General features: G+C 33.6%; 1 protein-coding gene across 2 annotated transcripts; it reads left to right on the plus strand.

Annotated features, from left to right (window-relative positions):
- Positions 1–4,934: 4,934 nt before the first annotated feature.
- On the plus strand, positions 4,935–21,626 carry LOC148612630 (sodium- and chloride-dependent glycine transporter 1-like). Of its 2 annotated transcripts, none has more exons than XM_088594273.1 (13): positions 4,935–5,127; positions 7,818–7,949; positions 8,455–8,752; positions 9,573–9,705; positions 10,279–10,413; positions 11,686–11,789; positions 12,299–12,423; positions 13,017–13,129; positions 13,770–13,898; positions 17,497–17,596; positions 18,193–18,293; positions 18,805–18,975; positions 19,979–21,626. In XM_088594273.1, exons 1-13 carry the CDS (start codon positions 4,983–4,985, stop codon positions 20,114–20,116), a joined length of 1,824 nt encoding a protein of 607 aa, XP_088450399.1. In that variant the 5' UTR covers positions 4,935–4,982; the 3' UTR covers positions 20,117–21,626. The 2 variants fall into 2 exon arrangements, with proteins under 2 accessions (XP_088450399.1, XP_088450400.1); XM_088594274.1 differs by having other exon boundaries at positions 4,985–5,039.
- Positions 21,627–26,391: the final 4,765 nt, after the last annotated feature.

A 26,391-nucleotide genomic window follows, 5' to 3' on the forward strand; every position in this document is an offset into this window, starting at 1 on the left:
CGATAAATGAATTGCCAATTTAGTAAATTGTCCACCCTAATATAGTATATTCCATCAATAGCGCTTGTTATGACTAGACAGGGAAGACACATACACACACAACAACGAAAATAAAAATAACTAAAAAATAGGAGCATAGGTCAAATGCACCGGTGGGGGTTAAGCGTCCTGTTGCAGATGGATACACCATGGCGATCACACACATTATTTTCTTTAAATACACTGTTAGACTGTTGTAGGTTCAAAGTATAATAAGTTGCGTAAAAACTTACATAGTAAAACAAGTACAAATCGAGTCCTTGATGAATTTTTGAATTTGGTTCGGTTTAGACATCTGCTCGCTTTACAAAAGTTAAACCTACGTTAGGATGTATATATAACGGGACTGTTTAAAGTTTATAGTTAAGACAGGTTTTCTAATCATTCAGAGTTCGTTTTAGACTTGGTTCACTGTATAATGAATATGAAATAGATATACGTCCTAAGAACAACTCAACTTTGAATATTGGACACACCTCCCTTAGATGGATTAATCCTTGAGCAGAAAAGTGTCCCGCGGCCGTCTCTAAGAAGAACAGTAGGAGCCCAAATTATAGTAGGCAGATAACGTAACGGATTAGAAAAGCACATTTGTTATTGTAATATTAAAACTCCTCAATGCAACTTTTTCAATCACTTAATATAGTACATAATTTTCATTATAAGTCTATGTCAATAAGTGTAAAAATACAGTGTAGGCAGCATTTAATATTTGACGCCGCAGATGTATTGAGCGACTAAAACCAGGCTACTACATATACCTCAAACTAAATTCTTTTTTTAAAAATTATCAAGTACGACGTCGAACGGAATTGATTAAAAATTGTGTTACCCGTACTTACTTTATTCCCGATAAAAATCACCTCAAATATTTATTATTACCGAACATAAAGATTTCACAATCAGTCAATATATGGAGTAATCAATATTTAATCATTTCACATCATTAAAGTTTATGAATTGTTCCGATATTTTTGTTAATGATTTTTATTTTTCACATTTCTACCCGAATTTAGTGTATTCTTGAAATTAAGTGGAAGAAAAATTAAATGAAGTTTATGATTATAAACTGAAAGATTTGGTGACCTTTTAAATTATAAGCTGCAGATATTTGATTCTGTAGCGGGATTCTCCGCCCCAGCTACGGGTGAATACGGTATTGCATAGAAATAAAATAAAGTTACACTCCAGCTACAGTAAAGTTTTAAATTCAAGAGGTTCGTTTGATTTGAAAACAAAACAGATATGGTTTTTCTTCTGTTTTCCAATTGAAGGCGTTTTAATGTTGGCGTTTTTTTTATCGGACGTCCGTATTAAAATGACAAAAATAAAAAAAAAAATGAAGTGATTACATTATATGCACGTTTGTTATAATTTAAAAAAAAGCTGAGTGTTATTTAACAGAAATTAATGACGTTATAAAAAATTAGGTCGATGTTTTCATTTCCTATCAATGAACCCTCTATGTTTGCTTGTTTTTAGCGAAAAGAAAACACCATTATTATATGGATAGTACTGATTTACCGAATGTTCCCAGTGTTTTAAAAAATCGATAATTCACATTGTGAAACAAATTCGTTAATTTCACTCTTGCACTTTCTCCCGACAAAACTACACAACACGAATATCAATCCGCCAGTCACAAAACATAAAATTCTTATTGAAAATAGCAACGAATAATGGAGGAAATATATAAAATAAATAGGATGATCAGTTGGTTCTCTTGAATAACCAAAATATGATCACTCGTGTATAACCAAAATATGATCACTCGTGCCAAGAACGCATAAAAATTTAACTCGTGCGCGGAACAAGTTCCACACATACGTTAAATCTAGGCGTTCTTCGGTACTCGTGATCATATATTGGTTATTCACTCTTTCCAATTAATTATCTTATTAACAGCAATACTAAAAATCGGTCGAAGTCTCACAGCGTCAAGCTTTTAATGACATACTCTTCAATGCTAACTGCAACATCTAGAAAAACAGAAGAAATAAGTAACAGTCCAGCTAAGAATAGTGCAATGGGAGATTCTTGCATAAAAACGCTGGAGACGTAATCTTTATAATCTGTCCAATTTGGTCGTAAAACAAATCTTTCATTAGATAGGGGTAATTATGGCGGAGAAATTTTACTCTTTTCCTTTTAAACCAAGTACCAGAAAACTCCCATCACCGGAGTCCACACAGCGGCAGTCCTTAATGTCCTCTCTTACTAACCTTCAAGACGGGCCATTCGCAATTCTCGAATATAATCCAATTAAACGTCGTTTGACAATCAGATATCGCGCGTATAATTCATTCACTTTTTCCCGACTTTGTAAGATTTTTGCATTTTATGAGAGGACTGGCTGCAGCGTCTAGAGTGTATTTCGAATGTCAGACACTGTTCTGAAGCGTGAATCCATTGAAACTTTTATCACTATAAGACATGATTACGGACCAACGACTCAACAAAATATACATCGTTGTTCCTCTAAAAGGACGGTACACCTAGACACAAATATGTGGTTCTTGGTAAAGATTCGTCATACTTTGTTAAAAACAATTCCAAATCACCCTTCAAATATACCGAAGAAGATGTTTTCAAAATGGCGATTTGTTTTTATCGACAACATATATACAAGGTATATTTATCCAGTGTTGTGGACGCGTCGGTATTCCAATGGAACAAATTGTGCTCCTCTACTTGCTGAACTATTCCTTCATTCCTGTGTGGCTGACTTAATAGCTGATCTTATCCAAAGATGGATCATCGTTTAGTTACATCCTTTAATCTCAGTTTCCGTTATATAGATGACGTATTATCGTTAAACAATCCTAGTTTCGGGGATTTGATACATTGCATCTACAACAAAGAACTTAACATAAAGGATACTACAGACAGTGTGAAGTCAGCCTCATATCTTCACCTACAGTTAAAGATCGATGGTAAAGGAAAACTGACCAATCTATACGACATACGCGATTATTTTTTATTCCGTATTACCTACTTTCCTTTAATCTGTGGCAACATCCCTTTAGCAGCTGCGTATGGAGTGTTTATATCACAACTCATACGTTATGGCAGGGCTTGTCGAAACTACGCAGACTTTTTGTATCCCGCTAGACTAGTTAATACTAGTTTTCATGTAATTACTCAATCGTTATGCCAGACCTTGTCGTAACTACGCGGACCTTTTGTATCGAGGTAGACTTCTTACAATTAGGCTTCTAGAACAGAGTTTTGTTGCTTCAAAATTGAAGTCAACATAACAGAATTTAAACGGTCGTCATTATGGAGTCAAGGGTCGATACGGTGTATCCATCTGCACCATGAAAACTGATTTGTTCAACGTGTCATAGTGTCCTTTCCTCTTCCGTCTACCCTTGACTTGACTTTTTTATGAGCAACTTTGCGGTTGTTTCTAGAAAAGCAGAGGACGCTTAACCTACTTGTGCACCTGGTCCATTCTCCCAGTTTTTAGTTCAGTCGGAGTTGAATGTATTATTTTGGTATTTCATATTTTTTTGTTATGTGTGTACATTTTTTTCAATTTTCATTCTTGTCTTTCCTTGTTGTTTATAAAAATTAAACAGACGGATGAGCAGTGATAATTCCGCTTTTTTAATTCGGCCTCAAAATTGTTGTGGGTTAGGGAAAAATCATTTACGTAGATTTTTGAATTCGTGGATTTTCCAACTCTACCATAGAAATGAATGGGAAATTTCTTTTTCTTTGGAAACCGAATTACATGGTTTACCCAACCACGAAAACCAAGAAAATTGGATCCTACGAACAATAATACTTTCGCAGTAACACGAAACTAGTTGTCAGTGTCCTATACTCTCGGATGACGATCGAAGAAAGTAATTGCCAATCGCGTCGTGAATTGCCGCGTCTACTGTCTACTTCGGCTTTCAGCATTTTTTCTACATGTATACAAATCGATTCAACATATTCCGACTCATTCTGAAATTCTCAATCCACTGTTATAGTGTTTCGACTTTGATATAGGGTGATGCCAACTCCAAGATAGTATGGAATGGAACTTATATGTCATCCCATTAATAAAGGCAACATTGCCGTCCATTGTGAGTATGTGTCAACAGAAAACAAAAACTTGACTGACCACTTGATTTAAAATGTTTAAAAAATGCACACACAAACTCCCATAAATGCTAAGCAATTTTGATTTTACACAGACACACACATACACACACATATATATAAGTCTAAAGGATTGTACAAAGATACCGATAAAGATGTTAACACACTATAATAAAATATATAATGGGCAAAATTTTCAGTCAACAAATGACCTTCTTCAGTGCCTTAAATAAACTGAGTGTGTATGAAAGTAAATGGTCTGTACAATCATTCAGACTCACATAATTATTTCTGTTTGTGCTGTATCGTCATGACTGGACGATCCGATACCCATTAAGTTTGCTGGTTGGCAGATTCCTTTAGACTTAGATATATATATAAATGGAGCTTAAGAAGATGTTTTTACTTTTTTTAAAAACGCGGAACCGTAGAAATTTGACAATAAAGTTGATTTTATTTGATTTTGATCTGGAAGATGTTGGTTTCATATCAATAGCAGATATTCAATCAGTGCATACCATATAACTTCAGCAAATGGGAACATTTTTATAACTTTTCCTTAAAATGACAGCGTACATAATTTAAGATAATTTATTAAGTGACAAGAGCAAAATGGATAATAGTAGAAAAGTCGTTGACATTTACATTAAATTTTCACTAAAACGTCAGTTATCCGTAACGTTTTATGGTTAAACTTAGCGAGGTATAACTGTTGATTTTCTTCAGTGAATATGCATGTACATGTTTAAGTTTATACATATATACACGATTAAGGCTACTACCTCAGTTTTGATCGTGCATTTAATGTAACAAAATTTACTACCAGTATTTAAAACATACCTGTATTCAACATGTCGACGAAATGTGAAGATACGGAAAATATTAACAGAGGAAAATGGAACAGAAAAGTAGAATATTTTCTTACAATGTTGGGTTATACAGTTGCACTAGGAAATCTATGGCGTTTTCCATATATTTGTCTGAGGAACGGTGGTGGTATGAATATATTATAAATATTGATATTTTAAAGCTGCTTTAGCTGTGATTTTCGTAAATATTTGTTTCTTTTGAAATATACCTTAACTTTGAATTATTTATACTAAATGGTACATTTCGTGTACAATTTCATTTGATATCCACAAATGAAATGCATTAAATACGTAAAGTAGGTGTCTATTTATTTATTGTCTTGCAAGACAAAAAAATCGACCTAGATAAGTTCGTATGCATGTGACTTCCGGTGACCTTAATCCGCGCATTAAGCAAGGGTTGCTTCTTTGATAACAAATCTGATTGCAAAGCGAACATGTTTACGACTTGAATTTTACTATCAAAGAGGAAAATAAGAGCAATGGATCATAATTTGGCCTTAATTAGCGGAAAGTGAAATTCTTAAATGTGACTGTCCTTGTACCATTAATTAACGCACATGAGTTAATACCATAATCTTGGCCTTGATTACTCTTTAACCAATAAATCAGATTTAGACAATATCAAAATTGCTTGAACATAAAGTAAACGCCAACTATGTCACTAGAATTGCATTTTGTAGGCCAGTCGATATCATAAAACGGATTTTTTTTAAACCACATGAATTTTGTGTAGAATAGGTCGTGTGATTTTAGCACTTAGAAATCGGTGGTAAGGAAAAACTATTGACCAAACTTTTCGTTCAGAATTGTCAACTTTCCTTTCATCTGTGGCAACATCCCATCAGCAGCTGCGTATGGAGTGTTTATATCACAACTCATACGTTATGGCAGGGCTTGTCGAAACTACGCAGACTTTTTAATAGTTAATACTACGGAAGTTTTATGGTCGTCATTACGAACTCGTGGATCGTTACGGTGTATCAATCTACGCAATGAAAACTGATTTGTTTAACGTGTCATAGTTTTCAATTCCTCTTCCGTCTACCCTTGACTTGATTAATGAGCAAGTCTGTGGGTGTTTCTAGTAAAAGGAGAGGACGCTTACCCTACCGGTGCACATAGTCCATGCTCCCAGTTTTTAGTGGAGTCCAAGTTGCTCATTTCCTTTTGTTACTTTGTATGTATTATTTTAGTTACTTTATGTTCTTTGTTTTGTATGTCTGTTTTCACTGTCTGCTTTTTGTTCCAGGATTTTAGTCTTCTGATTACCGCTAGAACCTTGGTTCCCTTGATTACTCTTTCTGGTGAATGGAACTAAAATTTAACAGCAAAAAAGTGATTATTTAGTAAAGACTAAAATCATTTCAACTAAATTTTCCTGTGCGTAAAAAAGATGATTGATAGAAATTCGACACTTAACTATTTTTACACTATAATAATATAACGAGAACGGAGTATGTGAATATGTCAAAGAGACAACAACCCCACCGGGATAAAAAATGTTGGTCCGAGCCCACGCATAGGTTATCAATGAACGACGGTAAAACTCACACAATAAAACAGTCTGCATCTTGCCCTTAAAGACATTATACACAGGTATAGCGAAATAGCCCCAATATTCTCCATCAACATAAAAGAAAACTAAAAGTGAAAAAGAAACAATACACACAGAGACCAGAAATTCTTGACCTGGGACAGAATACGATGGTGACAAGAGGAGTCATCGCTTTTATCGTAAATGTTACCCTTATTGACAGCAAGGGCATTCTTTGATATCAGTATTTGCTTTAACTTTGGTAATAACATATAATAAAAAATTCTGATAACTAAGCATCAAATTGGTGAATGAGATTTACAATTCCAATAAAACACCTTTTTCTAATTAAATGTTTTGACAATACTGTAGGGTACATCAACGGCATTAAAAGTTTAATGTTCGCCATTAAAATGTACGCTTCTTATTGTTAACATAATAATGTATATTTTAATTTCCGAACAGATGAAATGGAATGATCACTATTAATCGGAAACTTGAGTCTGATATGATGTAATATTTAAAGTTGAGGTTTGGGTCCTATGTTTAGTATATGTATTTATCGTTTTGGTATATGCATTTATCGCTAATCTGTTTTCTTTTCCTTTGATTTTGTTGAGATATTTTTTTCTTTCGGTCGTATATGACAAGATATTTAAAAATACCTGTCAAAACATCGGAAGTTAATTGTGACGTCATTACCAAATCTTTAGAATTTTGAATGAAAATAGTGTGTAGTCGCAGTAATGCATGGTAAAGTAGTCTTAAAGCTAATTTTACCTTAAGCGACTAAATGCAATAATTTAATTAACCATAAACAGAATAATAGTTACTTTTTAATTACGCACTTGTCGAGATATCCCACATGCTACTGGTTTTAGCGACTACTTTCTTTCGCGTTTTGCTGTTGGTTGCTAATTTCACGAAGATTTATTTTCGCGTTTTTAATAAAATAGTTGCTTGTATATATAAAGATAGTATCTAAGTATGCTTTTTCGCCACTATCTATTTTTGCAGTTATTCTGCATCCGTGAAAGTCTTTGTTCGAATGGTTATTCAAGTACGTTCATGTCACCGTTCTTAACCTATACATACACAGCAATGTAGATGGTTCGAAACTTATTGAATAACGTGTCTACATAGACTTTTTAATTATTGCATAAACTCCTCTTTCTTGGTGGAAATAAACTTTTTTAAAACGTTTCTACTTTTTTAATTCAGTAGACACTCCGAAAAACTTCATTTTCATATCAATCAAATATCAAGTGTATTTTTTCAAGGTGCTTTTCTGATCCCTTACGTCATCTGCTTACTATTATTCGGGCTCCCGTTGTTCTTCCTAGAGACGGCTGCGGGGCAGTTTTCAGCTCAGGGATTAATCCATGTTTGGGAGGTGTGTCCAATATTCAAAGGTGAGCAGTTCTTAAGGCGTATATTATATTCGTTATAAAGTGAGCTGAGACTAGGACGAACTCTGAATGATTAGAAAACCTGTTAAACTTTATCATCAATGACTCGATTTGTACTAGTTTTACTGTATATGTTTTTATTCAATTTATTACACTTTGAACCTGCAACGATGTAACACTGTACTTAAATTAATAATATTTCAGGGCTAAACATTTAAAAGATATATTTTAAATTTAGTTTTTTTTATATAAAATTTCCTATTGTATAATCGTCATGCTGTATCAATCTGCACCATGAAAAACTATGAGGGACGCTTACTCCACGGGCGCATTTGATCTATGCTCCTATATTTTATTAGTTTCACTTTTGTTTCTTTGTTCTTGTCATTTTGGTTTTTTTATGTTCTTTGTTGTGTGTGTTTGTCTTTTTCCCTGTCAGGTCTTTACCCTTAAAATATATTCTTCCGATTACCGTACGAATTCTGGTTCTCTTGACTTTCCTTTTTAGGTGTTGGAGTAGGAATGACCATAGCCAATGTTATTTGTGGAATATACTATAATATTATACTAGGATGGACTATTTACTACCTCGGGAACTCATTTATCGATCCCTTACCTTGGACAACATGTAACAACAAATGGAACACTCCCCAATGCGTAGTTGACCGTGGGGTCTTTAACAAGACTTCACAACTATATGGGACATCTATTGTAGATAATAGTAACACAACTCAATACATAACGAATGGCACAAATATTTCCAAAATAAGCAACAAACTAGTAACCGCACAAGAGGAATTCTGGCAGTAAGAAATATATATATGAACGTATTGAAAGTATGAATGTAAATGGTCTGTGAACACAACTAACAACCTAATAGTAGTGAGTTTTGTTCACAAACCATTAACTTTCATACACACTCATTTTATTTAAGGCACTGAAGAAGGTCATTTGTCGACGGAAAATTTTGCTCATAATGAATTTTATTATCGTGTATTAACTTATTTCCAAAAGCTTATTCATCAGTTTGTAGGTTTTTTTTAAATTATTTTCATCATCACGAAATTGTGATTGTCAAAGAGATTTAGTTTTTGACTGAAAAGCCAAAACAAAATGTCATTTCGTAAAGCTTCCACATAATGACGGTCAATACTACTATCCAGTTGTTCACCTTTTTACGATACGTTTCCATTAAAAAGTAACTACAAAGAAACATGTTAAAACCAAATCCTGATCATAGACTATCCAAAAATCTATTTAAACTAGACATTGTTGTTTGAAAAATCCATTTACATCAATTTAAATTAACTTTGAATCAAACACATGTCTCAACCGAAGTAATTTTACAGTCGAAAAATGGTTCGTTTTAAACAGGTTTCACTGTAAAAACCACATAAACAAGTATCTAATGCTCAAGTTTTCATATCTGTTTCAGTGACCATCTATATTCAGCGATAGGCTATGAATAGCATATCCATATGCAGTTTTTTTACATTATATATGTAAATCTTACCAGTATAAAAAGACCATCTGTCTTATATGACCATGATTTTCTTCTACTATTAAAAGTCACTTTTAAGACAAGTTTGACTGAAGTTTTTTAAAAAAATAATTTGTTACTTACAGAAACAACGTTCTTCAAATGTCCTCAGGAATTAATGACTTAGGGACTGTTAATTGGAAGATTCTACTATGTGTACTTGGAGGGTGGATTTTGATTGGTTTGTGTATAATAAAGGGAGTTAAATCTGTTGGAAAGGTATATACTCACTGATGCATATTTATGACTGTTATATCAAACACAATCATACACATTTGAGAAAAGAAAGGGGAAATAAATGTTACTATAATGTTTCCAGGACTTTTAAGAAATCGTCCGTTTCAGTACAGTATTTCGAAATACACTGGTGTTCTCTGTGGTAGAATCTTATCTGCTCTTGCCTTGTAGCTTTTTTTTATATTGAACAAGTCGATCCATTTGTATTATTCTAAGAGCACAGACTCTATGAAACTATTTGTACAAGCGTAATATAACAAAATGGCATTTTAATGGGACCTATGGTGATCATATTTCTTTATCAATATTTCAATATTTTGGGCATTAATTTGGAATGAATTAAATCTACTATGTTGGTGTTCTAGATAAGGCTGTGATATATACCTACTTAACCTTTCAAATGCTTGTCTTTATGAGTTCATTTCTTTGATTGTCGTTTTTGTTTGTTTGTTTGTTTGTTTGTGTAACTAAAACAAGTAAACAATGTGCTATTTGGATCTTACAAATAAACATATTAGAGGAAATAATACTTAAATTCATCCCATTACTTTATAGGTTGTTTACGTGACGGCAACCCTACCCTATATACTGTTAACAATAGTTCTAATAAGGGGATTGACTCTAGACGGTGGTGTTGATGGCGTTAAACAATATCTCCAACCAGATTTTGGACGTTTACTAAACACACAGGTATAGAAAAAATTGCATTGAAGTACCAACTAACATAGACTTTCATTTAACTGTTTTTGTGAGGTTAAGATTTGATATTTCAATTTGATTCTACCAGTATTGTGAATAGTTTAGAATAATTAAAAATGCTATCAATGGTTGACCTTGTCAAATGTATAATAGACAATTTTTCAACAGCTACTTCACTCTCTGGTCGGCGTACAGGATTGGCTGTAATAACTTTTTTGTCTGTCCTATTTTGAATTGTGCACAAAGGGACATAAACTCATTGTATCTAGTACTGTGAAAGTATTTTTGTTTGCGTGGAGGCAGACCACAAAATTAGGTTCCCAATCCAAAGGAGATTCCCATTGATGTTTATACTGAAATTCCCAATATCACAAATTCAAACATCCACGTACTTGTGTATCCTTCCTTTTCCACGAAAATCGGTATTCACGAATTAAAGTATTTCTACAGTAGATAACGATATGGATATGGTATATGTTGTATGTTGTCTCATGTTTGTATGACTCACGTGGTTAGTAGTATATATATATATAGATGTGTCTGAAAACTTCCCAACGATGTTAGAACTGTCAAATTTGCGAAGCAAACAGGTAGCCTAGCTGGCCGAGTGGTCTAGGGCGCTGGACTTTGTGCAGGCGGCGTTGACACAAAGATGTCACAGCGGTGCGAGTTCGAGTCCCGCGGAGTGAACAACCAAACATTTGCATCGCAAATTTGACAGTTCTGACATCGTTGGAAATGTTTCAGACCCTTCTATACGTTTACATTATCTTCCCTGTATCATTTTGTTCCGATGGAGCAGTATAGTACATAGAGTCGTCACATAATTAGACGTTGTATAATATTGATTTGTTGTGACATGTATCATTAATTTGATCCTTTATCCTACATAATAACACCTAGATGAACTGTCCCGTACTACCATACATCGTGTACTAAGTTACAACCCTAGACTAATCCTACGAGGAGGAATGACCCGGCCAGTGAAAGCTATATTTTTATATAGCCTAGCTGGCTGAGTGGTCTACGGTGTTGGACTTCGAGTTCGAGTCCCGCGGAGGGAACGACCAAAAATTTGCTTCGCAAATTTGACAGTTCTAATATCGTTTGGAATTTTTCATACCCTTCTATACGTTTATAGTATCTTCACTGTATCCATTTGATCTGATGGAGCAGTTTAGTGAATGGAGTCGTCACATAATTAGACGTTATATATATATATGCAGTTACTTAAACTTAAGTTGTCAATTTTATTTCCCACAGGTTTGGATGGAAGCTGCAATTCAAGTATTTTATTCCCTTGGAGCCGCATGGGGACCATTATTTACCATGGCCAGTTTCAACAAATTTAACAACAATTGTCTGAAGTAAGTTCAGGTTTTATGACCGAACGCAATATCAAAATTAGTATTTGAGGTGGCTTAGCCAACCGTGTTTATGAAATTAAACAAGCAATAAGTAAGCATATTTGAAAGATAAAATTCATCTTAATACAAATAAATTACAAATAAAATGTGATAAGTTGAAGAGAGTGAACCCCAAATTTCCTGCTTAACGCCTTTCGTCTATGGCAAATTGTACTGAAAAAGAGACGAAATACAACTAAAAGAAAAATCAAATGACCTTGGAAACATTAGAACAAACCAAATCTTAGAAAAAGACATGCAAAGTTGGGTAATAGTAAACATATGTAATGTGGTTTGACCCAAATCCGCAGAAATCCTCTTCTAAAACCCAATAATAGCTCCATGTATATTACGTGTAACTGCGCTTAATTTGTTCTCTTAAAAATATGACAATTATAGTCCATGTCAGCGATGGAATATTTTAGCTTTTTCAAAACATTATATGCTTATATGTGTTTTTATATTTTAAGAGATGCTGTCATCTTGTCGTTTGCCGGGGAAGGTACAAGTGTGTATGCTGGGTTAATTATATATACAGTTCTGGGTTTTATGTCTACGAAGTTTTCTGTACCTTTGAAAGACGTGGTAAAACCTGGTAAGTAGCAGGTACATGATGCTAAATTATTCCTAAAAAAACATTTCTGAATAAATGCCTTTTAAGTGAAAATAGGATGAAAACCGAATTAATGTATCTATTCGTCAAAGCATTTTACACAAACTACAATAAAAGCACCAATACAATCATAAATTATTCTGTCGTACCACTTTTGAATTACGGTCGATCAGATATTTCCATTCCTTTCAACAACGCCTTTGTTAAAAGACTGGCGCTAGAAAGATACCTTTGTGGTTTTTTTGTTTTGTTTTGTTTTGTTTTTGTTTTTGTTTTTTTTTTGTCCTTCGTTTTTAAGGTATTTTGTTCTTACACATTTATGGTCTGGAATTAAAATAATTTTGTTAAATGTATTCAGAAATAATTTCCCTCAAAACAAAAATTATAACACTATGATACAAGTTTAAAAAAGAGAACTCTTTTTTTACAAAACCAGGATAGCTGGCATTTCATTTTTAATGGACAAACAGCGTTTTTTTCTGCTCTTTTCTGTTTTTTTTTATTGTTGTGTTGATGTGTTTAGTCCATAATATAAAACAGCGTTCCGATGAAACATTTTGTTTTGTTTGTTTCAGGTCCAGGTCTCGTTTTTATAGTTTATCCAGAAGCCTTAGCACAACTTCCTGGAAAAAATGTTTGGTCTGTCCTATTTTTTATCACGCTACTTACTGTAGGATTAGACAGTCAGGTAACTATTTACTCTTAGCATATATCATCAAATCGAAAAAAAACAATTATACAGTTGAGTTTTATGTTCACGAAGTTTTCTGTACCTTTGACAGATGTGTTGAAATCTAGTAAGCAGCATCTATATGACGCTAAATTATTCCTAAAAACATTACTTAATGAACGCCTTTTAAGCGGTAATAAGATTAAAAACGAAGTCATTATACACATTGATCTTCTTACCTGAACTTTATAGTAGAAGAAACATACTACAGCACATTAAATTTATCATTATTCAAATGAGTTGCACTTTCCATCATGCTGGACGATTAATTTCTTGTATATATTTAGATGATGTAAATTTACAATTTTACGATATGATTAATACAGTGTAAGCTGTAAACTGAAGCCTGAATAATCCGTCTACATAATACAATTTTCAAAGTCTCTTGTATCAATAAAAATGTATTTTAACTTTGGTTAATCGAACATCAGTCTAAAACGAACCAGTCTTAGTTCAAAGGGGGTTTTATTTAGACAGGTTTCATTGTTCAAGAGAAAATTCAATTGTCCTGTGTCATCTATGGACATAACTTACAGATTACTGGAAAAAATAAAATTAAGAGGTGATTTTTTTTCTATTTATAGTTTTCTATTTATAGTTTGCATATTGTGAGAGTGTGATTGTTGGCATACTCGACAGTTTCCCCAAGTTACGGAAATATTATACTACGTGCGTGATTGCAACATGCATCTTGCAGTTTTTGTTTGGAATTATAATTGTAACGCAGGTAATTGCATTTATTTTACATTTTTTCGGTAGCATTCTATCAGTTATATATGTTTTATATTTTAATTAATCGTTGTAACTGTTTTGCAGTTCCTCTGTTGTTTCCATTCGGCACACAGATGCAGGTTCATGTAAAGTATCATTGCAGTCTGTGTGTGTGGACCCGTGCAGGTCCGGGTGTTAAAAGAATAGGCCTGCAGCAGCGCTAAGCTTGTCGTAAAAGGCGACTAAATAGTGCTCAGAACCCTAGCCGGGGGCTAGGGCGTTCTGCCCACAGAGTAACTGGGATGTGTGCCCCAGGTGGTTGAATGGGGTACCCCTGGCGTGTTACATGCTGGGGTTGTCAGGCTATAATACGGAAAGCCTTCCGCAAACCATAGTGGTGCACCGTGTTGGGAAAGATGCCACGTTCCTCGCACGTTAAAGAACCCTACTGTGGTATTCTCCCGGAGTAGGAACCATAGGGCTTCGCCACAGGAGGCTAAATTGCCCAACCCTACCCACATCTCCCTATTTCCAGTGGCAATCAAAATTTGTCGACCCCATTGTCCTTGTGTCCCATCCCTTTTTCATTTCATCATCATTTCATGTTCATTTTATCATCAATTTCATGTTCATCGTCTGAATATAGCTGAAATATTGCTGCTCTGACGTTAAACCCCAACAAACAAACAAACAAACAGTGTGTGTGTGTGTGTGTGTGTGTGTGTGTGTGTGTGTGTGTGTGAAATTCTAATATAATAAGTAACTCAGGTAGATAAATTTGCTTAAAAAGTAATAAAAAAATGTTTATTTGGTGTGGTTGGCTGTTAAAAGGGGTAGAGATTAAACATATATGTGAATTTAAAACCGAGGAAATAATAACGAAGATAACTGAAAAATACAACGATCCTGATCTACCTGACCTTTTCCTGTAATCCTCTAGGTGGCAAAGGGCATCCACATCAGTTCATCATATATGCCGGTCTGGACTGATCGCTTTGCCTCGCCCCATGATAAGTTACATGACCTCAGCTCTGAATCATTCACCTGCCTCTAGGTGGTAATTTGTCGTCCCCTTCTTCGTACGGATTCCATTCCAGAAAACTGTTTCGTGATGTTTTAAATGTGAACGTCTTAGGATTTGTCCGATCCACATCCATTTACGTTTCTTGATGATATATGTCAATGAAATCCAATACGCTTCTAGAGATCTTCATTTGGGACTTTTTGGGCCATCTGATTTTAATGACCTGTCTCAGACATTTGTGTATGAAGACATTGAGATGATGTTCTGTTTTCTTTGTCTGTTTTTAGGTCTCAGATCAATGAAGAAGTACCAATTTTAATTTGGTCAAGAATATTCTCAAAACTTCAAATGAACCAAAGAAAAAAGAAATTGAAAGACGCATTGCATTCATTTTTGACATTCTTTTTGGAAGAAATATATACAAAAATATTACAGATGGATTCTTAAGTGTGTTAATGAAGATGCCAAGTACAAAATACAGCAACTTGGTCCTGGTTGTTTTCGAGTGAATTCATGCTCATATCATTACCTAATGTTGTAAATGTTGGTCACCCAGTTGTGTTTTATCTAGATTTAATTGCTTTATTTTAAATGAACTTTATTAAATATTGGGGGAAATATCAATCTAACAAGAAATCACTTGGTGCAAAAACGGAAATTTAAGTGTACTAGGACGACTTTAACCTGGAAGCCCGAATAACAGTTTTTGTCACCATTGACACCTTCTGTCGTTGGATTGGCCGAGCGGATATGACGTTTTTATCAATAAACGGCCGGCATTCCAATGGTAACAAATTGTGCTCCTCTACTTGCTGACCTATTCAATCACTCTAATGAGGCTGAATTTGTAACGTGATGACTTTTCATTCAGAACTGTCAATTTTTCCTTTCTATGGAGACATCCCTTCTGCACTTGCGTATGGAGTATTCATATCACAACTCATACGTTATGCAAGAGCTTGCCGTAAATACGTCCTATTGTATCGAGCTAGACTCCATGCAATTAGACTTCTGGAACAGGGTTATGATGCTACAATATTGAAGTCATCACTACAGAAGTTTTATGGTCGTCACCATGAACTCGTGGATCGTTACGGTGTATCCATCTGCACCATGAAAACTGATTTGTTCGACGTGCCATAGTTTGCCTTTCCTCTTTCGACTACCTTGGACTTCATTTTTTATGAACAACTTGGCGGATGTTTTTACAAAAGCAGAGTGCACCTGGTCCATGTTCCCAGTTTTAGTGGAGTCCGATTTGCTCATTTGCTTTTGTTACTCTGCAATTAATATTTTAGTTAATTTATGTTCTTTGTTGTGTGTGTCTGTTTTCTATGTCTGGTCTTTGTCCTTGGATCATATTCTTTTGATTTCCGCTAGAATCTTGGTTCCCTTGATTACTCTTTAATACGTTCTTATAGTCAAATCTTGGAAGGGTAATCAAGGGAACCAAGGTTATAGCGGTAATCAAAAGAATGTAATCCAGGGACAAAGACCAGACATGGAAAACAGACATACACAACAAAGAACATAAGGTAACTAAAATCATACATACAAAGTAACAAAAGTAAATGAGCAACTCGGACTCCACTAAAAACTGGGAGCATGGACCATGTGCACCGGTAGGGTAAGCGTCCTCTGCTTTTCTAGAAACACCCGCCGAGTTACTCATAAAAAGTCAAGTCCGGGGTAGACAAACGAGGAATGGAAATTCGTTTAAGTATTTCTTTCAAATCACATCACTTTTCTTATCTTCTGATAAAAATATACACTGATTTAGTCAAATAAGGTAACTCCAATTCCTTGTTTTTATTCTATTTCGTAAGTAGCATTTTATTGTGCATAACCATCGCTTGTAATCTGAGTCTTTAGCAATCCAATGGTCGCTTATGATTTTGACAAGGACTAGGAACCCAGATTTCCTAGACCTAGGATGTCACTCATCTTTTGATAAAGTTCATATTAAACACTTGTACAAGTCATAGTTGGGAAGACCGTTTTAGCTTTGTCATCTGAAATGTTATAGCTACCCGATTTTAAATTGTTCCATAATGATTAAGAAAAAAGTTGCAGCCGGTATAGAAATTTATACCTCTAAAATCAGCATGTGCACATTTGAATAAAGGATACTGATAATATGCAAAAGGAAAGTCCGTACATTTACAATAAATGACAAAATCAGGGCAATAACCGACAAGTTGGAAGCAACCGCAAATAAACGATTTGGTACAGGCATTTTTGATGGAAGTGGTGGGTTAAACCAGGTTTTAAAACGCACTACACCACCACTTTAATAACGGTTAGTTGTTTCCGGTATATTACAAACGGTCAACACAAATTCGTTTTTGGGAAAAATCGGTAAAATCAGTTGTCTTACCAGCACAAAAAAAATATATTGATTATATAACAAAAAACATCGTCTATAAACATTGATTGGTACATTGCCGATTGAAACCCTTAAATGTTGCAAAATGCCAATCCAAGACAAACCGACTTCACAATAAAGATCTTGTTTGAATGTACTAGTTAAACACTATATGTAACGTTGTAAATTGCATACGAAAGTATTTATATCATTGTTTGTTTTTAGGGCGGGATTTACATATTTCAAATAGTTGATTGGTATATTGCCGCCTTTGGCCCCGTCGTTTACGGAATTATTGAATGTTTAGTGTTCGGTTGGATTTACGGTGGGTACTTTTTCAAACATTGCCAGAAATATAGCGTCCTATGATTAAAACTGAAACCATTAATGGGCACCTAATATTTCCTGTAAAATTTATTTGGTTTGTTTAATTTGTTTTGGAAATTTTATTCATTTACCCTGATAAAAGAAACAAAATATATAAATTTCGAAATATTTTGACCACTTTTCTCATGGGAATGATTTTATTAGACATATACTTACATCATCAACAAAACTTTTGATCACAGAGATGCTTTGAGTTGAATATCACAATGTCACAAATAAAACGTTTCGCTGATTTTTACAGAGTTATTTCCTTTCGGTGTTGTGAACACATTAAATACAGTTTCTTTATTTCATATTTGCTATGAAAGCTTAGATGTTTGTTATGTTTAAAAAAACAATAACATTAGAACACCTACACAAGAATCATTTCAATAAAGTACGCCGGAGCTTTCCTTTGTACATTGGCAAAATGGAGAAAGTATATTTCGTCTTATACTTATATTCAAATGTATACCAGTACAAACGAGAAGGAGTAAAACTAAAAACAAATCCAAACTTGAAACTTGAAACAAATTATACAAAATTTTTTTTTAGGTATGTCTAGTTTTTCTAGAGATGTAAAATTAATGATCGGAAAAGGAATTCCACGTTTACTGAAAGTGTGCATTTGTGTTGTAACACCAATAATTCTTCTTGTAAGTAGTGTCAGTTTTCTTAAATTTTACTTGTACATGCAAGGAATATCATTTGCTATTTCTTCAACTTGATATTTTTCTTTTATTCTATTTATAAATGCCTGTAGTAATACTTGTTCTACATGTATATCTAAAAAGTATCAACTTTGCTATATAAAAAATTATCCTGTTTAATTGTCAAATAGGTATGTATGTATATATGTAAGTATATATGTTCCTAAGTTGATCCACGTTTTTTCTTTATCATTAGTTGGTCTAGTATACATTTATTTGTGAACAGATGATGCTCTAATTATGGCCGACATTATTAATCGTAGCTAGTTGTAATGAAACTTGATGCTGGATCTATTTCTTCATTCTTCAATTATTCTGTCGCTCATTTTTATATACCTCAACCATTAGCCTAACCTTTTCTTAAATCCTCCATTTTTCTCCAATCCATAACTTTATAATTATCCATTTCTTTTATTCTTTTATCATTAATTCACCCATTTATTTATTCCTCTATCAGGTCTTTCTAATATACAGCATAATAGCATACCAACCCCCAACGTACGGAACTTATGTGTATCCTAGTATTGCAGTAGGGTTTGGTATCTTTCTGGCTGTTGCTCCGTTGTTATCCGTCATCATATGTGCTGTGATTGTTGTCCAGGGCTCACCGGGAACTACTCTAAAAGATGTAAGTGACCTTGAGTTTTTTTAACATAGCGTATAGCAGAAAATATTGTAAGATTTTGGAAATGGCGAAAATAAAAGCTCGCTAAAATTAAGCCCAGATTTCTATTCCACAAAAAATAAAGACGCGAAAAATATGGACCACAAAATTTTGCATCCGCGAAAATCATCCACTATACCGCAATCAAACTTCTCTGTAGTATGTTTAACCGATCATGGAATCAAATTATGAAATTAGTACTAATGTCTTAGCCTATGTTGACATAAACTGGGAATATATATATGTATAAGATCATGTAATAATAGACATTTTCAATTCAAATTCTGAAACTAAAACAAAAAACTTTAAATTTGCGTACGATATAGATGAACTTAAATAAAAAAAATAATGCTAAGATTACACAATAAAAGATAAAAAGACAGAAGAACAAACAGAAAATAAATAAACCTTTCCCCGTCTTAAGAGCAAGTCTCTGTAAGAATCATCCAGCGGGAGAAACATGTGTGAACACGATCACCATTTTGAAAGTTTAATTTTGACAATTGGCACCATCAATATCAATTTAAAATGGCAGGTTTTCCATACAATTTTGTTTAATTAGGCTATAATTTCATTGAAATGCACTGAAAATGAAAATTTCAAGGACAGATAACTCTACAAAAAATATTTTTTTAACATTCTATTGAAAATTTATGAGCAAATAAAGTAATGCAGAGATAAAATAATGGTCTTTTCAAATAGAGAAAGCATCCTTAAATGAAATTATATTCGCAGATCGGTCGGTTTTTGGCACACATTATTCTAAATTCCCCCTTTTATCTGATTTTAACAAAAAAATATACACTGAACACAAACTTAAGGTCATTTAAAAGAAGCTTGGCATTTTCGAGACTAAAATAATTGTCAGATTTGAATGAACTCGCTGTTTAGTGTAAGCATTTGAAAGTAAAGTGTTGAACAAAACTTACACTTTAATTAAAGTAGTATTTTTACTTCCTTTTTACAGAAGTTTTACTCAGCCATCCGACCGACACAAAAATGGAAGCCATCTGACAAAACGCTTCAAAGTAACTATTATGACGATTTAAAAAAAGATCATCCATCCAGTGTTTATGAGCGGGTCAAAATGAATATACTTGGATAATCTTCACGTTCAATTGATAGGAAAACATATATTGTGATTTTTATCAAAGGACAAGCGTTTGTAAATTATAGTGTGAGATAGGATATGCGATATAGGTCTATAGTGGTATGATATAGGTTTGTGATATATGGTGTGCGATAAAGGTCTAGTGGTGTGATATAGGGTATGTAATATAGGTCTAGATGTGTGATACAGAGTATGCGATATAGGGTTAAAAATAAAGAGTTTTAACAAACACTTACAATGCATATACTAAAAGGTATTTTTGATTCTATGATGTATTATATATGTAAATATATATATCCAATGATTTTTTTTAGAATTAAAAAACAACTTCAATACAGTCATTTTACACTGTTTAAATATATTCTTCAATTACACACGCATGCGTACTTGTGGATATAGTACACAAACATATTCAAGATTCTTGTTGGATAAAATTTGCACAAAACTAGTCGATGGGAATAGAAAGAACCAATCACTGATTAATGAAAAAAGTAGTTATTCAGAAAAAGCATTAAAATTTTAGTCCATGATTTTAAAAAACTTGAGCATATTGTAACATTTTGGTACTGAATTCAATTGAGGTACAAATAGTTCCTAATTTTGCCTTTTAAAGCATCAACTGATGGTAACATACTGCTTATTTTTTTTTCTTAAATGCTAGTCTAAAAAAAATTCAGACACTGCCTAAGGTAGAAGGTTCCATGGTGTAGAAAAATCCACCAAACAGACAATAACGTTTTATTGAAAATAAAATGATTTATGTGGCCAAATCCTCCCCTTTTTGACCCTCACTCTGTTATCTTATGTAGCCCATCTTACCAGCTGCATTTAATTTATGCATACCAATACAGATCATCCACTCAAATTAGAGCGATTGATCACACTTCACTCTTCAATTTGATCAAGAAAGCTCCTCCCATTACTACCTCCAATTCCTCTAATAGATATGTACAATTTGTTTAGTTTTGTTGGCCATTTTAAAGGCCATACCCTTTTTTGTTGTAAGGTATTTTGCACACTTTTGAGGGAGTGTCAACAGTACTATCAATCTTATATTATTTGCCTCATCACTACAGAAGTTTTATGGTCGTCATCACGAACTCGTGGGTCGTTATGGTGTATCCATCAGCACCATGAAAACTGATTTATTCAACGGGTCATAGTTTTCCTTTCCTCGTTTGTCTACCCCGGACTTGACTTTTTATGAGCAACTCGGCGGGTGTTTCTAGAAAAGCAGAGGACACTTACCCTACCGGTGCACCTGGTCCATGCTCCCAGTTTTTAGTGGAGTCCGGGTTGCTCATTTACTTTTGTTATTTTGTATGTATGATTTTAGTTACTTTATGTTCTTTGTTGTGTATGTCTGTTTTTCATGTCTGGTCTTTGTCCCTGGATTACATTCTTTTTATTACCGCTATAACCTTGGTTCCCTTGATTACTCTCTGACATTGACACTCCAATTTAATGTACATATGTTACTTATCTTTACTGTTTTAGTTTTCGTGATTAAATAAACGACATTTATGGGATATTTTGTTTCATTTACGTCCTCACCAAAAAGCTTGGTGGAGTAGCTTGCACATTGTTGCCCTTTTTTTCCTAAAAGAATAACTTGGGAATTGGTGCAATATAGATGCTTTTTGGTGTGCATATGTTATATTTTAACACAATGATTGTCCTTTCTGTATTCAGAACTGTATATCTTTTAAGAAAACTATAGCTTTAGCTCTCACTAGAATCAACCAAATCAAAGCTAATCAAGAACGATAACTCTTGCAAGTAGTACACATTGTATACGATTTTTATCTCTGAAGTGCAACAGTTGAATGCCAACCTTAAACTGGTTTTGTGTTCATTAAGTGAAATTGTTTGTAAGAATCAGGCAAAATCAGAAACATGCATGCCAAAAACCCACCGATCTGACAATGTATTATCACTCAGGGATACTTTCTGTATTTGAAAATAACAGTATTTAATCTCTGCATCACTGGCTTTGCACAGACATTTTTCAATATAACGTTAGAAAAAATGGGGTTATAGACAGATTTATGAGCCCTTGAAATGTTCATTTTCTGTGCATTTCAATGAAATTGTAACTCATTGATGCAGCATGATATAGAAAATCTTGTCTGTTTTCCTTGATTCTGATGGTGTTGCAAAAATAATTTCTTGTCTGATTATTTAAAAAGATTGGTACTTCTTTATTATATTCCTCTTTTCTATAATGATCAACAAATATGACATGTTTGTGACTTCAAGTATATCCAGGCAAATTATCTTATTTATCATAGGCAAACAAATGAAACACCTAAATAAAAACATTACTTATTTTTAAGCAAATATCAATAAATATATCACAATCGTAAGATGAATTGTCAATAGTTTCTTCATACTTAAAACAAAATGTACATCTTCTTGTGCCATTGTGTATGAACAATTATATTAAAGTATCAATACTCATTTCTTACACATCAAAATATACTAGCATTTTTTACAAAATAACTTTTGTGCATAATATCATGTAAAATCAGGTCTCAAGTTGTACGGTTACTTTAATGTGGATTGTATTATGAGCGTCAAGAGTAGAGGTCAAGTTAAAAACGTCAAAAAAGTTTTGATTATAAACATCCATGAGACGTTTTAGTGGTAAAAAGTGAAAATAAAATCGTACATATATTTTAAGTATATACATGTAAAGAGTCTCTATATAAGCATAAACTCACAATTTTTCTTTCCTTTTTCAATTCGAAGGATATTCATGATAAATGAACGTGTATATAGTATCAAAAAACTGCCTTAAATCAACAAAATAGTTACGTGTAGTATGTATGATTTTGTTTCTTGCCATGGTGGATTAAGGTTGAGGGTCCAGGAGTTGGAAAAGTTTGTCCAAAACATAAAAAAAATCAGTAAATGATAGTCTTTATCTTTTTTGGGGGGATTTTCTGGATTGGACCACTCTGTTTAATATAAAATCTTATTCTCCCTTGCCTTACATTTTATTCACACAAAATGACGATAAAAACCTACTTAATGATGTTATACACATGCCTTCCCGAATAAAAGAAAGTCGAAAGGTTGTTTAGACGTGTTCACGTCTACTCGTTCAGCAAAACTTGTACTATTGATTAAAAGACAGCGGTCTCCCGGCGTGAATACCACGCCTTATTTACAATATAAATGGAAGCAGATATAATTTTATAACTATAGTCTATTCTTTTCACCGTTAGGTTAGCGATCTGAATAACAATGTGTTTGTAGAATAAACTAATTCACTAGCACGTTGACGTCTAACCACAGACTTTTTTTAATTTAATTGTTTTTCTTTCAAAAAGCGTAAAATTAGAGCATAGAAAATACTTTTATTCCACGTAGGCACATTATTTAGTATTTCGTAACAAATATCCACACTTCAAAAACCCGTTAGGCTAATCCCGTTCGTATGTCTCTAGTTCAGTGACGGTCACCACGCCAATATTTTTACCGAGGAATTTCACATTAATCATGCATTCTACATAAATACTTGCCGCCTCAAATTCAAATATAGAAAGAATTACCAACTATTTTTATTATATTGATATTTTTCAATATCTTGAATGAACGATTTTGTGGAAGAAAAATATTTGTACCCAAATTTTCTTCCGCCATTTTCCATTTGCATATTTTTGTTTATTGCACTTCGCGCATGCAATAAACAATATGCACATGGAAAATTTTTGTTATTTTTCAATAGACAAAATATTTATTATTGTCAAATATTCTTAATTGTTTTTCTTATTATTTTATAAGTACAAATGTTATGTTATTGTATGTTTTGGATGAAAACCAGTAAACTATGAAATATTAGTAAATATAAGGTGTCATTACTTTACCATAACTGCTGTAAAACAACTTTGATCAAAATATTTATACGTAACATCAATGAGAATAGGAGAATGCGTGAATTTTTATTAAATGAGATAGGAAGACACAAACATTGTATAACATTGTATAACATATAATATTTGTTTCAACTTAGTATGTAATTGTGGTAAGATTTCTCTTGTTTTCAATCAGTTGGTATTTCAAATGTGCATGCAAAGAATATTCGGAAAAGTTGTTTTACATGTGCTTAACTTAAGTTTTAGCTTATAGATTATTCAGTTTCAAATGACTTCATTTTTATAAACATACGTAAGAAGAACAGCTGAAAACCAATTTTACACACAGAAGTAGTTAACGCTAAAAATTAGCAAATTATTATCATTCTGTTGAAGAATTTATATAATATATAGTGATTCCGTTGATTAGGGTAAACATCAATATCGATATTGACATGTGCATACAAGTGCTTATAATGAAGTTTGTTCGCTTATGAGTTAAGCATATTTTATGTATGACCATCAAAATTAAGGTAAAGTTTGACATGCCAAACAAGAAAATGCAAAAAGAAAACGATAACTATTGTAATGGTAATCGATTTTTCCCGCTACCATTTCAACTAATTGTTCCGCCAAAACGTCGAAACCCTTCAATTTGGGTAACATTTGGTTTTTAGGGTTGAAATACTGTGCCACATCTATATTTTGATATTAGGAGGCTATATGCGTTAGGGAGGTGTCTTTTCCCACATTTCGCGAAACGTAATTTTTAATCGTTATTATAATAATAATTATAACTATCGATGAAGACCAAAGTTCTAGTACACTCTACACGACTTCTTTTTGGGCCGAGTCGTTGTATAAATTCAGAAACTAGCTAGCTTACTCTATATTTAGTTTTCACTTATTTTTTGGACCTATTCGGTCATTTTGCCTATACTTCATCCATAAGCAGGTCCAGGTGTTAAAAGAATAGGCCTGCAGCAGCGCTAAGCTTGTCGTAAAAGGCGACTAAATAGTGCTCAGAAACATAGCCGGGGGCTAGGCGCTCTGCCCACAGAGCAACTGGGATGTGTGCCACAGGCGGTGGAATGGGGTACCCCTGGCGTGTTACATGCTGGGGTTGTCAGGCTATAATACGGAAAACCTGACCGCAAACCATAGTGGTGCCCCGTGTTGGGAAAGATGCCACGTTCCTCGCACGTTAAAGAACCCTGCTGTGGTATTCGATAGGAGTAGGAACCTTTGCGCTCCGCCACAGGAGGCTAATTTGCCCGACCTTACCCACCCACCCCCCTTTTTCCAGTGGCAATCAAAATTTGTCGACCCTATTATCCTTGTGACCCAACCTTTCTTTTTTTCATTTCATGTTCATTTTATCATCCATTTCATGTCCATTGTCTGAATATAGCTGAACTATTGCTGCTCGGACGTTAAACCCCAACAAACAAAACAAACATAAACACCGAAAAAAATATTCACAAATCATTAATGCAATTAATAAGTTATTTCTTCTATTCACATTGCAATCTAAGTAAAGTATTTCCGAAAGAAAATTGCAAATTTATGGCCTCTGTATGTATTGTTTCGTTTTTACTATTTAGTTTACTTAAATGTTGATTGTGTTGATATGGGGAAACTAGTTCGCTGTACCTGTGTATAATGTAGGATCGTCTTCAGCCTGCCTTACGGTGTGAGAATTTTCTTGTCGTTCATTTCAGATCCATGGATGGCCTTGAACTGACATTTTTTATCCCGATGTGGTTATTGTCTTTATTCTCTGTAAACAGTGCAAAGCAATACATGAAGTGTGGGAGATAGACGACTTATCTAATTCATTGAAGTTTTGATGCCAACTTTATTCAATATATGATAAATATGCTATCGTTCCTACGGATAAAGCTTCAAACAACATTGCATTTGCCTGTAAAGCCCATTACCTCAACTACTTTATTAAGGAATTGGGCTTTGGTATAACATCTAATGTTAATCTTTTCAAAAGTTGTTTTTCTAGGACATTGTGATGCATTTCATACACATCTTCAGATGTAATCTTATGTTCTTCTTTTTCTTTGGGGGTTCTGTATTTCTGCTAAAAATGAGATATGTAGTGTAATAGTTGAAACATCTGAAAAAGCTGTGGTACCTTAATATATGTATATCAAGAGTTTTCTGCATTAAAGTTAATATAAATAAAGTACTTATTTGTATCATGACAGTAAAGCTTGCAGACATGTTAAAATTGGTATACCTGGTGCTCCTGAATAAAGTCTGCCTTTAATGCAATCTTTGTACAACTGGAAACCTTGGTAACCCAGCTCATATTAGTCTTGACAAAACAACAACACTGATTTCACTACAACTTTTTAACAATCCTTTACTTGAATTCTAAGTAGCACCATTTATTAT

Source organism: Perna viridis, chromosome 7, assembly GCF_037379345.1.
Source record: "Perna viridis isolate PV_CMFRI_1.1 ecotype Kerala chromosome 7, ASM3737934v1, whole genome shotgun sequence".
NCBI classification, from domain to species: Eukaryota; Metazoa; Mollusca; class Bivalvia; order Mytilida; family Mytilidae; genus Perna; species Perna viridis.

What these genes read in the sequence shown, in the direction of transcription:
- LOC148612630 (XM_088594273.1), top strand. Translation starts at nt 4,983, where the DNA reads ATGTCGACGAAATGTGAAGATACGGAAAATATTAACAGAGGAAAATGG. An exon ending in GCACAAGAGGAATTCTGGCA is followed by an intron (nt 8,753 to 9,572) that starts GTAAGAAATATA and finishes TGTTACTTACAG; the next exon opens with AAACAACGTTCTTCAAATGT. An exon ending in CTGTAGGATTAGACAGTCAG is followed by an intron (nt 13,130 to 13,769) that starts GTAACTATTTAC and finishes TTCTATTTATAG; the next exon opens with TTTGCATATTGTGAGAGTGT.